General features: G+C 36.6%; 1 protein-coding gene across 4 annotated transcripts in view; it reads left to right on the plus strand.

The window, feature by feature from the left end:
• LOC117168712 (probable inactive serine/threonine-protein kinase bub1) overlaps positions 1-14,973 on the plus strand; it is a 244,950-nt gene that overhangs the window by 37,543 nt on the left and 192,434 nt on the right. For 3 of the 4 annotated variants that reach the window (XM_033354424.1, XM_033354422.1, XM_033354421.1), the window contains exons 2-5: positions 10,843-11,013; positions 11,548-11,752; positions 11,830-12,026; positions 12,594-12,828. In XM_033354424.1, the coding sequence (XP_033210315.1) occupies positions 10,874-11,013; positions 11,548-11,752; positions 11,830-12,026; positions 12,594-12,828 (777 nt within the window). In that variant the 5' untranslated portion in view covers positions 10,843-10,873. Of the gene's footprint in view, positions 1-2,344; positions 2,413-10,842; positions 11,014-11,547; positions 11,753-11,829; positions 12,027-12,593; positions 12,829-14,973 lie in introns of all 4 variants that reach the window. The other variant, XM_033354423.1, reaches the window with a different exon arrangement.

The following is a 14,973-nucleotide window of genomic DNA, read 5'->3' on the forward strand; positions in this document are numbered from 1 at the left end:
GAAAAATATTCATTTATTCCTCAATATTTATGTTGCCCCCTTCAAAGTAATCCCCCTTAGATATAATACACTTGTGCTAACGCTTTTTCCAATCATCGAAGCACTTCTGAGTTCTTGAGTTCTTTCAGCGATGCAGTTTTTATTTCCTCAATCGTTGAAAATCGATGTCCTTTCATGGGTCTCTTCAGTTTTGCGAAAAGAAAAAAGTCACTGGGGGTCAAATCCCGTGAATATGGAGGCTGAGGCATGACTGTGGTGCTGGTTTTGGTCAGAAAATCTTTCACATGCAACGATGAATGAGCAGGTGCATTATCGTGATGCAAAAGCCACGAATTGTTTTTCCAAAGTTCCGGACTTTTTTTGCGTATCGCCTCTCGCAAACATCGCATAACTTGAAGGTAATACTCCTTAGAATTCCTGATGCACTACGCCACGGTAATCAAAGAAGACATTCAGCAAAACCTTCACATTTGACCGAACTTGACGTGCTTTTTTCGGTCTTGGAGACTCAGGATGCTTCCACTGAAACGATTGGGCTTTAGTTCCGACGTCATAACCATATACCCACGATTCATCCCCAGTTATAACCCTTTTGAGAAAATCAGGATCATTATTGACTTCATTCAACATCTCCTGAGCGATGGTCATGCGATGGATCTTTTGATCAAAATTAAGCAGTTTTGGAACAAATTTCGCTGACACATGTTTCATGCCCAAAACCTACAAAAAAAGTGTGTAGGGACGTCCGTTAGCATGTTCGCTATCATTTCCCAACTTTTTAAGACAAAATATTTATATTGCTAGAAAAAAAGTCGGGGGAACCTAAAACTGGTAAAATCGTCAATTTTCTAAGTATCACATGCCTTTAAATTGTGTTCCTTCTTTTCAGTCGCCAAGTATAGAAAATCAATACATTTGATTGATAAGAAATTCCAAATGCAGATACTTCAAGGTGTCTGAAAGTCGTAAATATATTCATTTGATGCAAGTTCACACCTTAGCTTTTGGCCAAAAAAGTGCGGTCGTGGCCCACTGTGCTTGTCACTGATGACCTGATTTGTGTCTTAAACGTATCTGGTTTTTACACTCAAGTCTATGCGGATGACCTGGCGATCCTAGTAACAGGGAAGCATGAGGTCACTTTATTAGAACTAATGCAGTCAGCGATCAACATAGAGCAATAGTGAAGGGACCGTTGTTTGTCCTCTAATCCGGAAAAGACGGAATTCATGTATTACCCAGAAAGAAATTTTAAGTTCTAAGTAGGAAGTAGAATTTTCTAAATCATCGAAGTATTTAGGAGTAACATTTGGCCTTGAATTAACCTGGAAACTCCATGTTGACGCAATGGTAAAATAAGCTAAGATGGATTTTTGGGCCTTTAGATGCACCATGGGGAAGACCTGGGGCCTAAATCCCAGAATTACTTACTGTTTATATAAAATGATAATCAGACTCATAATAGCATATGCATAAAAGGTCTGGTTACTACGGACTGAACTAATCAGTACCAACAGCAGGTCTTGAGCTCTTGCTATACGAGGATAATATTCTTGCTATGCAAACTGATATTATGTTGAAGAAATTATCCTTTATGAAACCCTTCAAGTTAATCTTCCCTACGAAGGATGATTGGTATGATAAAGGGTGAAGAGAAGAATGATTTACACCAGGAGGTTTCGTTTTGTACACAAACCGATTTAAAGACTTTAAGAAGAGGGGCTTGAATCTATGGGAAGAAGCCAAGTATTGAGATAATAACATAACCTGTCACATTCTCTACAGTTTTCCAGGCCGAAATAATAACTATTAAAGCTTGTCTGGGTGAATGTTGTAAGACCTTCTTAAGGCCATGTGACGATTGGGTCACGTGATCAGATTCCTACCTCGCCGACACTTTTTATTTCCTAACTTATTTTGACACGAAGCACGACATCGAGTTGAAAATTTGGAATAATAAATAAGAAGTACTAAGAAAGGTGGGTCTCGTCCTAATCTTTAATAATTATGAAAAAAGCAACAAAAAAATAGTAACAAAAATTTACCTTGGTGAATGGATCTTGAAGAAGCATGCTAGATATTGGAAGGGAACTAATAAAATGGTGCATTCTAAGAACTTTAAAGGCACAATTTTGATAATGTGCCTCCGTAACTGCATTATTTTTTAGTAACTTTTCATACTTAGTATAGCTTTTAGGTAAATTGTATTAAATTTACAGGAATAATTAGAAAATATTAGAAAAAGTCCGTTAACATGAGGATTGGAAACATGCGTGTAGATTAAATTTCATGAGTGGAAATTTATGAGATCTTTGATTTATCTGATCGTCTATTTCTTTTTTAGGTATAACATTCTTTTCAAACTCGAGGAATAAATATTTGAGCCGGCATGAAACATGTAATTTGTACGAGGTAAATAAATTAATTTAACCCTTAACTGGCACAGCTCCTTTTTATTACGTAAATGGCATAACGGATGTTTTTCACCTAACGTGTTCAGCCGTGTTTTGCGCAAAAAACAAAACGAACTAAATTACATTGTAAAAATAGTCTGTGTAAATTTACGTCCTGTGACGATGGAAATTACTTGATCGGCGTGGCAGAGTGTAAATAAGCACAATTTTGTAAAAATACTTATTTTTCTTCGCAACCTGTGTCCGCCATGAAGAAATACATGCAGGACGTAAATTTCCCGTCGTCTACCGTGAAATTACGTACGGATCGTAAGTCAACACATACACACACAGTCAAAATGATATTTTGAGGTTAGGTCTCTCTAAACTTTTTCGTTATGCTCAAACATCTTTTATATTGATTAAAAACAGTATTTTATATAATTACATAGTATTATGTATATATATAGTTGTATATTATATATAATAGAATTTTTATATAATAACCTTTTATGAATTTCCAAGTTAGCCAAAATCGTAAGAGGCCATTCGGGCGTCTACGGAACTCATTGTTTGGTATGATTTGTACTCGCTAGTCCGGAATAGTACAAATTTACATACACTGTTGTAGACTTAACGCCCCAAGTAAATTGATTGATTACCTTACGTAAACTTACTATGTCCCACACCGATCGAATAATTTCCATCATTCGATGTAGTAATTTTACAGTCGACAGCCAATAAAAAAAACCTTTTGTCATATTTTCAAATTGTTACCTGAAGTGAAATCACAATAGATTGAAAATAAGTACTGTAGTATCGTAAATTAATCAGGTTACATATTGTAATTTGAAAATACACTGCACGTATAATTATTAGCTAATTGTAAATATCACCAAAGCTTTTTTTACAGGGTAGGTTAAGAAATGTTTCAGTTTTAGAGCCATTTGTTTAATTTAAGTTAGATAACACATGGTTCATTTTATCGAATCAAGTACGGTTAATTTGAATTAAAAAATTTGTTGGAGCATTTTTTACCCATAGTACCAGTTTATGGGATAATAAACATTTTCAGAAAAACTTTGATCGATTGCGAAGCACGAAATGCGTGATGCGAATGTGTTCGCAAAGCCGAGGGAGCTTTAACAAAATAGAATTCATAATCACTAAGTTACAGTTGTCGATGGTTTGACTTTTAATTTTAAAAATGCTATGCACAGATGTTGGGGTAAGTATTAAGAGCAAGCGCGTAGTGTGAGTAAAATAAAATATCGAACGCGAAGCGCGAGATCCAATAAATGCGCGCGTTTGGCGCGCTCATACGAAATAATTCATTTGAATATTTTTTTGTAGAAAACGATTGAAACAGTGAACCAGAACGGAAAAGTCACTAAACGCTAATAACTGGCGAAAATGAAGTGAACTTATTGAACAAACGGTATATGTTTCATCATTTTATCTTATACGTATTTTTTCTACATAGTTCCATTTTTTATTAATTGCATTTTGAATAATTTTACTTAGTTCTGAACGAGTTTAAAATCTGGAGCAAGTTGTAGAAAGTAATACAGTTAACAATTGCTCCATAGAAGGCCAGTATCATGAACGACGCCGTCAATCTTCTGAAAAGGAAGACATTGTCCGTAAAAGAAAAAATACTAAAAGCAAGAACGATCATCCTATGAGAGTCATTCTCTGGAAAATGTCAGAGAAATTGTACTGTTTTCTCAGAAGGCCCCCCAAAAAATTGCTGAAGTTAAGTTTGAAAAAGTTTCGCGAACGATGAAATATAAAAATAACTTCGAAGATGAATTTTCATCACAATGAACGCTGGTTATCCTAGATGATAAAATTTACCACATAATCAATAGAAATCGTTTAGATCTCTAGCAATGACTAATCCCGATCGACAGCTAATCGCTGAAGTTATGCTCTTCAGTCAAGGATTCTGGATCGCCGAAAAAGTAGTATGCAAAATTGTACCTTTCTTCAAGTACATAACTAAAATCCCCCTCCAACAGAAGATCGTCAGCCATTAAACTCTTTAGTTTACATCCCTTCCTAAATTCCCAATTACCCGAACTCTTATAATAAGCCTCTACGCAATGCTTGACGTACTGAATCCTGCGGATTTTTCAATTTCTACAATCCCCTACCGTCTGCAGCCGGATTTTTATTAGAAGAGCTCGCATTGGCCTGAATTAAATTAAATTAAAAAGAATTTTTGCAGTAATTTTTAATTATAAATAATACGAAATGTCAGTTTGTCCTAAATAATCATAAATGTCACTGGGTTTGAAGTGCAAAAGTTCAAATAAGAAAATTAATACGAAATCTAACCCTAAAGCACCTGTACTCATGTTAAAATTATAACATTCACAATGAATTTTAGATAAAATTCCACTTTTACATTGCACTTTATTCATAAGTAAGTATACATGGTGGTGTATTGAAATTAATGAATGGTATATGCAAATGACCTTATACATAATGTGATTACTCACATAGCTGAATAAATTGTAATTAATGCTGCTTAATTATTTTGGAAGTTCTTTCTTCATGTCAAACCTTCTTAGCACAGATGATTTAGATCAAAGTAAGCACTTTTGTAAATTTCGAACATACATTTTAAATGAAAATTTCACTACTTTTTGGTTCATAATAGTGTAAAAGAGAACTTCATTAAACGTGCAATATATTCAAAGTTAATTTTTAAACATGCAATAGTTTGTACGGCAAATCATAAACACTGAACAGTTAGTAATTACAAGGAGAGATTCGCCCCTAGAAGGCGGAGAAAATCCATTAATAACTAGACAATAGTGGATGGGGTAGCTTTCCTAATTCATTTACACTACACAATGGAACTGTTTATCAGTATCCAATTATGTCCCAAAATGAAGGGTATAAGGGAGTTTGAGAGAAGAAAGAATAGTGATTAGATTGTTTAAGGACAAAGGAATGAGTGAGAGTGAAGAAGTTTGTAGAAAGTAGATTGAGAGTTTAATAATTTTCAAAATTCGGAAAGAGGGGTTTTGGGATTAGAAACGGGCTTAGAAAAATGGTGTGTTCTCGTGCGGGGAGTGTGGCACGTGGGTCTGAGGGGTAGGTGAATGAGAAGTGATAGTGGTTCGCATGTCGTGAGTTAGATTGAGAGAGAGATTTTGAGTCATTGTTAGGGGTATACGGATTGATATTAAACGTTATGTAAGGGGGATTGAGTGGAAAAGAAACGGAGACGTGGAAAGAGAATTCTCCGTAGGCAAAGTAGGTAGGCATGCTAGTCACGTAAAGTCAAGAAAGCCCAGATGTTGGTCAGCAGGCGATTTTCTACAGTATAAACAAGAAGGGATTTTTCGATATGTAGTGGAAACCAGCGACCACGATTAGTTAAGAATAGAAGTGTGAGGATAAATGGTTAAGAGATCAGTTAGATGAGGCAAGGGATAACCACAAAACAATAAAGAAGATAGGCAGAGAATACCACCCCAAGGGGGGGGGTGTTAGTTCAGAAGGCCTCGAGAAACAAAAGGGTTATTTAGAGTGAGGACGCAGAGTGTAGAAGTCAGAGAGGAAGCGAAAAAAGTTAGAGGAATGGGATACTCTTTGTAAGACTGAGGAATAGGATGTATCAAAGGAACTGGAGAGTATAAAGAGCAAACAGATGACAAAAAAAGAAGTGAAAAAAGTTTACTTGAGGAAGAATTGGGAATAGGAGGGAAAAAGCGAAAAAAAGTTTGCGTTGCAACGTAAGTGATGCCACTACAGCGCACGGAAAGTTTGTGCGCGCTGTAGTGGCAATACTTGTCATGAAAGAAAGAGAGAGAGAGAGAGAAAGGAAGTGGATCATCTAACGGAAAAAATAGATAAAGGCCAGACACCGGGATAATGTATGGATAGGAAAAGACTGAATATGAGTGAACGGAGTGAAATGGATCTGAGGCGAAAATGGAGAAGACCTGAGAGTAGAGGGAATAATACAAGAGAGAAGGGTACAAAAAGGTAATGTGAGTAGGAAAGACGATGCAGAATTGCGGTTATAGAAGAGATATTGATCCCAACAAGGAGGAGGGAGAGAGACAGAAGTTAGAAATGAGTGTGGCTTCCTGGAATGTGTCAGGGCTAAAGAACAAGAACGTGTTAATGATGAGGAAACTATGGGCGGATGAAAATAACTGAAGAAGCTGGCGACGAAAGTTGCCGAAGGGATGTGTGTACACGATGCAAGAAGTGATGAAATAAAATAAAGGGGGTGAGGGCTCATGGTAGATGAAAGAATGGAAGAGGAAGGATTGAAAGTAATAAGGGAATGGATGGGAGAAATGAATGAAGAGTTGGTGTTAATAGGGGCAGATTTAAACACGTGCACAGATGAGTTAGGGCCGGGGAAGATGTCGGTTGAAGAAATTTGAATCACAGGGAGCTGTACTGGGAGGGTGAAACACTTTTGAATCTATTAGGAGAGGAGGGGTACTTAAATTGCAATGGAAAAATGAAATAAGTCAAAGAAGGGGAAGTGACGTTTATAGACAAAGGGGAGACAGTGATAGGTTACATTCTGATAGAAGAAAAAGCAAGGAAGAAAATGCATAAAGTGGCAGTAGGAAAGGAAATAGGATTGGAACACTTCCCGGTAATAGTGACACTGAAATGTTTAGCATGGAATCAGCATACCAGAAGTATGAAAGGCGCTGGGGAAAGTAAAGTAGAAAAATGTAGATAGTGGGAGGACAAGTTGAGAGAATTTAGAAAAAGAGTGGAGAACGAAGAGATTAGGGACTCGGAAGGGAAACGTGAACACGCGCATACAAAAACTATAAGAGCTAACCGAGAATAAAAGAAGAGGTAAAGCCAAGAGAAGATGGGAGCGTGATTAATACAAAAAGGTGGAGGGTTTGTAACAAGGTTTACAGAGGAGAAGGGTTCCATAAGGATTGGAGGACATGGTTGGAAATGCCACTAATTAAGAAAGATGAAGGCAAGAAAGTGGATGAGTATAGGAAAATCACACTTATGTCGGTAAGCTACAAAATATATGCGGATATACTCAGAAAGAGGTTAGAAAATAAGTTAAAAGAGTAAGGAATCATTCCACACAATCTTTTGGGCTTCAGAAAGGGGGTGGAAACTGTAGATAACATCTGCTGCGTTTTCAATTATCTAGTGAGTAGTAACTTAAGAATGTGTTGATACTGTTTGATGATGTTTTTTATGGTTTTTACAGCGGCGTTCGACTCTCTGCACATGAAGGATTTATGTCAGGTTATGAGACTAAGATAAGTTTGAGGATAGGGAAAAGAATAAGGGGAGATTTCCTGTATTGGAAGGGAGCTCATTCAGGGCAGTCAGCTGAGTCTACTGTTCAGTCTCTCGTAGGCAGATAGGAAGAAAAAGACTATAGTTGAATATGAATGGAAGATATACGGAAAGACACTGGGACAGTGGAGGAATTAAGTTACCTTGGCTTTTGGTTTAAAGCGAAAGGAGCAGGCGACCTACAGGCGGGAAAAAGGATAGATTGTCCGAGAAAAGTAACGGGGCAGATGTGGGATATAGGAAAAAGAATGTTTATGGACGACTGGAAGATGAGGGTTTGGATGGTTGATGTTTTAGCATGGTCAGTTTGAAATTGCGGAATGGAAATCTGAGGATGGAAGGAACACAAGAGAGTGGGAAGTTTGTAGGAGAGATTCCTGAAATGGGTAATGGTTGTGAGCTGAAGCTGCCCATGATATATGTTTAGGGAAGAACTAGGTAGAAGTCAAATGGTTTTTAGACAAATTACGAGCGCATGGAACTTTAAATAGAAGCTAAGAAAAGGGGTGCGTCTCCAGCCCCTGGACCTGTTCATTGTAAAGGGGGGAGGGGCTATTGGTCCGCCTGAGTCGAGTCCTGGCAGTACAGTCTTCTTCAAGCTACACTGCTACAGCCTTCCTCAAAGAGCAACGAACCATGCATGGAAACGAACTATGGAGCAAGCAGTAGCAGGTGCAATTAGAAAGAGATACATTAAACTTTCAAAAATATGAAACAATTAAAATAATGCAATGACATATGTTAATATTTATAATTATGTTTGAATTGGAATACCAGAAATTTAACGAAAGTAAAGAAACTTGATAACAAAAACTTAAAGATATTCAAAGCTGCATATTGAATAGTTCGTACAAAATGCTTTTCGAGATACTGAACAAAATTATATATTTATGTCTGTTTGTCGCAAACCGCATTTTTTCGGAGATTGTACATTCTGACTGAATCAAGATTCTGATTGTGTCGGTGTCACTCCAACTTTGAGGCTAGTCAATGTGCTTACGTTTTTAAACATTTTACTACTCGACTAGTGCACTATGTCGCGCGGTGGCAGAATAGAGAAACTTTTTGGCTTCCGTAAGGGAACTTCCACCACCAAGACAGCCCCTGGTTCTCTGTGTACGACCATGAGATGGGACGAAGAAAGACAGCAGATGAGAATAGAATGTGATGTAAGAGCGCATGTTAGAGTATGGCAAGAAATATGGCTAAGTCAGCTTGCCTTTTGACAGTTGACAATTTTCAAATAAAAATTGAGATCCGGTAGTATTTTCTTTTACATAATTAATAGTACCATAGGCTATTTTTTATAACAAATCCCAGGAAAGTTACAAATGGTACGTAGACTTATTGGGGTGCGGGCGTTATTGGCGTAGTCCCTGCGCGGTCCGGGGCGGAGTTCCAGTGGTGAGTTCGGGGGCGGAGCCTCCTGTCAATCGCAAGGCAGTAAACACTTTCAAAGAATAGAAAGATTACTCAAAACACTTACAATAATGAATGAATAATCAATTTAAGACAATTAATACAATACAGTTACAATGATGAGAATTATACAGGTTTTATTCAGTTTTTAACAATATATGTATATTTTTCTAAAAATATTTCTACACACAAACGACTCTTTGATTTTAAAACAGAATTACAATGAAAGTATTCAACAGTTTTTATACAGAAACTTCGTCGTTTTTTTCTCTTCAATCGTAACTGTCGTGATGGAGCAATTATGCAAATGATACACATTTGATCGAGAGATCATTGATATTTGGAGCTGAAGCTTTAACTTCATGCTCATTTTTCTTTTCGTTTATTTGGAAATGTCTGGCATAATCTAACTGGTGAATTTGCTTTATATACACTAGACTTAATTTAATTTTTGCTAGCTAGGCCACGCGTCAGTTTGTTTTACTTGATCATCGGAGTAGAAGCCTTGATGTTTGTAGGTCAAGATGAATATTAGCCGAGTTAATCAAAATTCGCATGCCCATCGATAGAAATAATTTTCTTGCTCAGAGTGTGCATGCCTAGCGATATAAAACCATTTTTTCTAATCGAAGTACGCTTGCTCAGTGATAGAAATGATTTTTTTGTAGCGCGTACGCGCGGCAATAAAATTAATTTTCTTGCGGAAAAGGTTCCTTTTGGACACAGAGTACGGGCATCAAAAGTCGGGATTTCGGGACATGTGTTGCAAGAATATTTTTTATTTATTGTCATGTATTTGAAGACAGTAGGATTCGTCTGTCTAATTACAGAATATCAGTTATAAGTACCTTTATCTTTATGTTTTATTTTAGCATGTGCCCTTATGTCTCCTATCACGACGTATATGCTGGGCTTGATACAACCAGGAATTTTATTAATTTTCTAAAATCAATTTCCACCATGTTTGCGGCCACATTACTTGAAAGATTACTTAAAAATACAGTCCTTGGTCATAATATTAGACCAAGGATGAAAAATCACTTTTCCATTTTAATTACAATACATTTCAATTTTTTAACATTTTTTGTTAAATTATGAAAGCGCATATATAACATTATGAGTTTCATTCAAAAAGTTGTGATATACACTGGACTGTAGCATTTTTTTCAACGAAGCACAATTTTTGACTGAAATAAGTATTTTGTATGATCACCTTAAACAGCCAACACAGCTTCGATGCGACGAGGCATGCTGCATATGCAATTCTCAATCTTTCTGTCTATCTACGTTATGTTGCGAAATGTCATTGAGTATATGAATACGTTCTTGATCGATTGTAAAAGCGTGTTTACAAACTTCAGACTTCATGAAGTTCCTAACATTTTCGATATGATTCATATACAGAGAATTTCCGGGCCAGTCAAGAAAAGTTACTTTTTTCTTTTCTAAAAAGTTCAAATGTGATAACTCTTTCAATAGTTACATAAAATGTTAACATTGATATGAAAATACAAGTACTGTTACGGCGTGCTAATGAAAATGAAGTTTTCCTACTGGATAAACATCCCATCTGATTTTAACCTTTCCGAATTATCATTCGTACAATATGATTTTTAGTGACAGACTTCCATGCTCTTTAGTATACATGTTTAGAAATGCATAACTGATCACACATATGAATATATTAAAATGGGATTTTCTTTGTTTCTTTTAGGTAACTGTCTTGATTTACAATCTGATTTATAATGGATCCAGCCACAGTAATAGCTCTTTGCAAAGAGAACATTCAACCTTTACGTCATGGACGAAATGTTGCACAGCTAGGCACAGCACTCCGAGCGCAAGAAGACACGGAAGTTCAACAGTTACTATTACAAGAAAAACAGTAAGGCTTATTTTTAATGTTTTAAATTACGAGTAATTGAGTATTTAGAATATGCAGTTAAAGCACCTGCGGAATAAGCTTCTGGCATTACTTATGATCGGAACTAGAACGTACAAATACCGGTCTTCCTTCTGAGAATTTAGGACAATTCTAATTTTTCTCACTGAAAAACAATACAACCTAAATTTGAATAGAGGCGGGCGATGTTGAAAAAGTTTCTATTCCAAAGCCGATACTTTACTAAAAACTTCAATTCCGATTCGTGTGTCACTACCAAATCTATATAATGCATACTCTTAATAGATAGAGGGGCTTCCCTACCGATTCACCGTATCTCCCTCGTTCCATCGCTCCTTACGTTCTACCCCTCTCCTCGTTCGCATGGAGTATTGATAAAAACCGATAATATGCCAAAAAGTATCTATACTCAGATACATCTACCTTCTAAGTATAGGCTTCGAAAATCGAAGTGCATGTCGCACTTGTGTCGCCCATCTCTAATTTTATAGAAGCCATTCAACCTAAATTTTCTAGGATGCATGAAGACACTATCAAGAATTACGTTGGAGACGACCCTTTAGAGAATTGGTATGATTACATTCTTTGGATGGAACAGAGTTATCCAAAAAGTGGACACGAGTCTCATATCGGTAGACTTTTGCAACAATGCCTCGCGACATTCGAAAAGGAAACAAAGTATCATCAGGATCGAAGATTTCTTCGCTTGTGGATTAATTACGTAAGCATTTTTTGTTGTTGAGAAGTACGTTCTACAATAATACGAGAAACTTATTTCTTTTTTTCTAATTGCTGCAGATAAGTATGCAGAAAAATCCAATAGAATTATATCAACTTCTACACAATAATGGCATTGGAACCATGGTTGGAGACATGTATAGAGCATGGGCATTCGAACTAGAGCAAATTGAAGATTATAAAAGGGCTGACGAGGTTTATCTCTTGGGCTTAACCACACGAGCTGAGCCAGTGGATGAATTGGATTGTGCCCACAAGTAATTACTGCTTCGATGTGCAGTGACGCCCAGGAGTATTATGATTCCTACGAAAGAAGCAATTAATAACATTCTAGGAAAATAGTGATCAAAATTTAAAAGCTGCATAAAATGAATTTTGAAATCTTCTCTTTAAAATAAGTTCAATAACATTAAAAAGTGTTTACTGGGCCTCGAATTATCATACAATGCATAGAGGTGTGCGCAAGATAAAAATTGGTTGGATGAGCGGCAATCGCAGTCTGCTGTCTTTATTTTCTGTGTATTGACAAAGGACAGAAGATTGATTGTTTCTACACTGAAAATGGTTGTCTTGTGCAAGCATCCACATTTTTTCTGATAATTCGAAAACCAAGTAAACTGTTTTTAATGTTCTTGGTCTGATTTTAAAGATGAGAATTATAAGTTAATTTTGTGTAGCTTTCAAATTTTTCACCATTTGTAATCGCATCTTTTGTAACCGTCCTCATACTCCTGTATGGTACTGTATAATGAAAATGATTACAAACAGATAGACTCATCCTTGAAGTAGCAGTTTTATTTTGATTTAATTTGTCTTTTATTCAGAAACTTCCAGCTGGCAGTGGCGCGTAAGATGCTCGGTCGCTCTGATGATGGAAATGAAATATCTTTTACCGAACAGCGTCAGGCCTTTAGTTCTTTAAAAGCAATCAAAGCTGGCAAAAAAGTCGGTAGTGTCAGAACAGGAGAACATGTTCGGGACCATCTCCCAGGTGCAGTGCCACAAATTGGTGCAACTGTTCAAGACGAAAAAGGGAATTGCAGAATAAAAATTTACCAGGTAATGCGTTAGACAATTCAAGGTAAATTTTTGCAAAGAATTGGCGAATATGCCTGAAGAAGTAGATACTCTCTCCTTGTGTGACCATCCGCGAAGAAAGGGACCTAACGCCTGGGAGATAAATTTTGCAGAATTTAAGAGCTAGCTAAACCCAATCAATATTTTCAATTATGAAAGAGGAACTCAAAAACTATAGATTCATTTAAAAAACTAAAAATCGATTTTCTGGGTGTTACATTTTTTTCTTTTTGGACAGTTACATTTAAAGATTTTCCGCGTCATTAATTCATCTTTTTGGATTTTTTTGTAGTTTCTGTTGTTATTTTCGCAATATTCTGACTTCATAAGTCTGATACACCTCCGGCACACTCTATACTTCCACTAAATTCGCAGTTGATCAGGTCTCTTCAGAAATGACTCGATTTACCGGTGTAGGATGATTAATTAAGCGAGGTCAAATACGATTTGTGATATTAAACATCTGAAAATTAGCTTGAAAAAATATGCTTTTCAAATTGCGGACTGCATTAAAAAAAAACATGAATGATTTTGTTGACTAAAATGAATTATATATGGTTTGAGTAAAAATAGACTTATGTATTTGTTTATTTCGGGATGGCCGCGGGGGAAAATTACCCCTGGTGGTCAGGCTATAAGCCCATTGTACCATACCCGCGGTTATTCTCAAGCCAGTCCAACGAATCTGGGCGCATTCGCCGGACTAGATCTCTATGAAGTCGTTTTTAATCTCCTTGAAATATACTTATCGGGCGGCAGGCCTCCCAGATGGCAGAGTGACCGACCAGCGCCCTTTTGTAAACCATAGTAAGTATCTGACACTGCCATCTGGCGGCCTTTCTAGCCAGGCTAGCCTCTGTACGGTTCTTGAGGCGCGCCATTTTGCGAAGTAAAGTGAACCATTCTGCCAATGTGCTGGAAGTAGACTCCGAAATGAAGTGTCGGACAGGGCAGTGTAAGGGAGGGGTCCTCGTGAAGTCAACGAGTTAGATGTCCACCTTCGTTGCTCTGCCTTGGTGTATAATGTAAGTATATATGTATTTTCCTTACTTGAAATGGACATTGAGCCACTCATGTGAGAGGTTCTTACCCTATTTAGAGCGGATCTACAATTTAAGTTGGCTTATAGATCACTAAAGCCCCGGTGGAAGTAACATCAAAAATTTTCATTGGTTCCGGTACACAGTGGGGCAAAACAAATATAAGTGAACAAATTTATATTCAGGAGAGATTTTTCAACCGATTAAAACTTTTTTAAATTGAAGTTAATAAAATTCTACATAAATGTATATTCACATTGATATATAACTTCCTAAAAAATAAATCATTTGTCACTACATGGTACTAACTTTACATCATGCATTCTCGCATTCACCTTGACTGTTTTTACTCTTCTGAATTTTCGTTTGCGATCACTTTGATTTAGTATCTCTTACTGTGACTAAAGGATTTTGTTTGCTGTATTTCTAATGTTATTACTTGATCACGCACTCCTTGGAACATCAAAACATCTTGTTTTTATTTTATGTGTTTGGGTTTGCTTTATTTGTTGAAAGGAGAGTCGTTCTTACGAACTGTTTCTTTCGAGGTTAGTTTCCTCTAATGAATGTGCATTCATTACAGTTCTCACGTTAATTGAAATTTCTTAGGATTAAGATGTTCTATTATTAAACATGAGGTCGCTTGAAATTTCTAATATGGAATTGAGCAATCCGCTGATACATTCGACTTCTAAAACGGCTGAAGCTTTATTGATTTATTTTCAGGAAAATTAAGCCTTCTGACAGTTTCCAGTTTTAGCTTCATCAGTGACCGCCTCCTTCTCAAATATTTAAAAAACAAATAGTATTTTTCACACATTTTTGACAAAAAGGATAAGATACGATGAGTATTGAATCAGCAGTTGGATGTGAAAAAGCATTTCCATAGAATAATGATGAGGCTCTTGCACTTTTTGTTGATTTAAAATTGACAAAAGACGAGTATAAACTGTTAAGCCATCTCTTGAAAGAGAAAGACGCAGATATCCTACGAGGGTAGTTCAATAAGTCCTTAGAATGACCAACAGATGGCGCGCGAATCACTCCAAATCATCTGTTTTCAGTCAGCACCACTCCCGACTAGATA

This window comes from Belonocnema kinseyi, chromosome 3 (assembly GCF_010883055.1).
Source record: "Belonocnema kinseyi isolate 2016_QV_RU_SX_M_011 chromosome 3, B_treatae_v1, whole genome shotgun sequence".
In the NCBI taxonomy this organism is placed as follows: Eukaryota; Metazoa; Arthropoda; class Insecta; order Hymenoptera; family Cynipidae; genus Belonocnema; species Belonocnema kinseyi.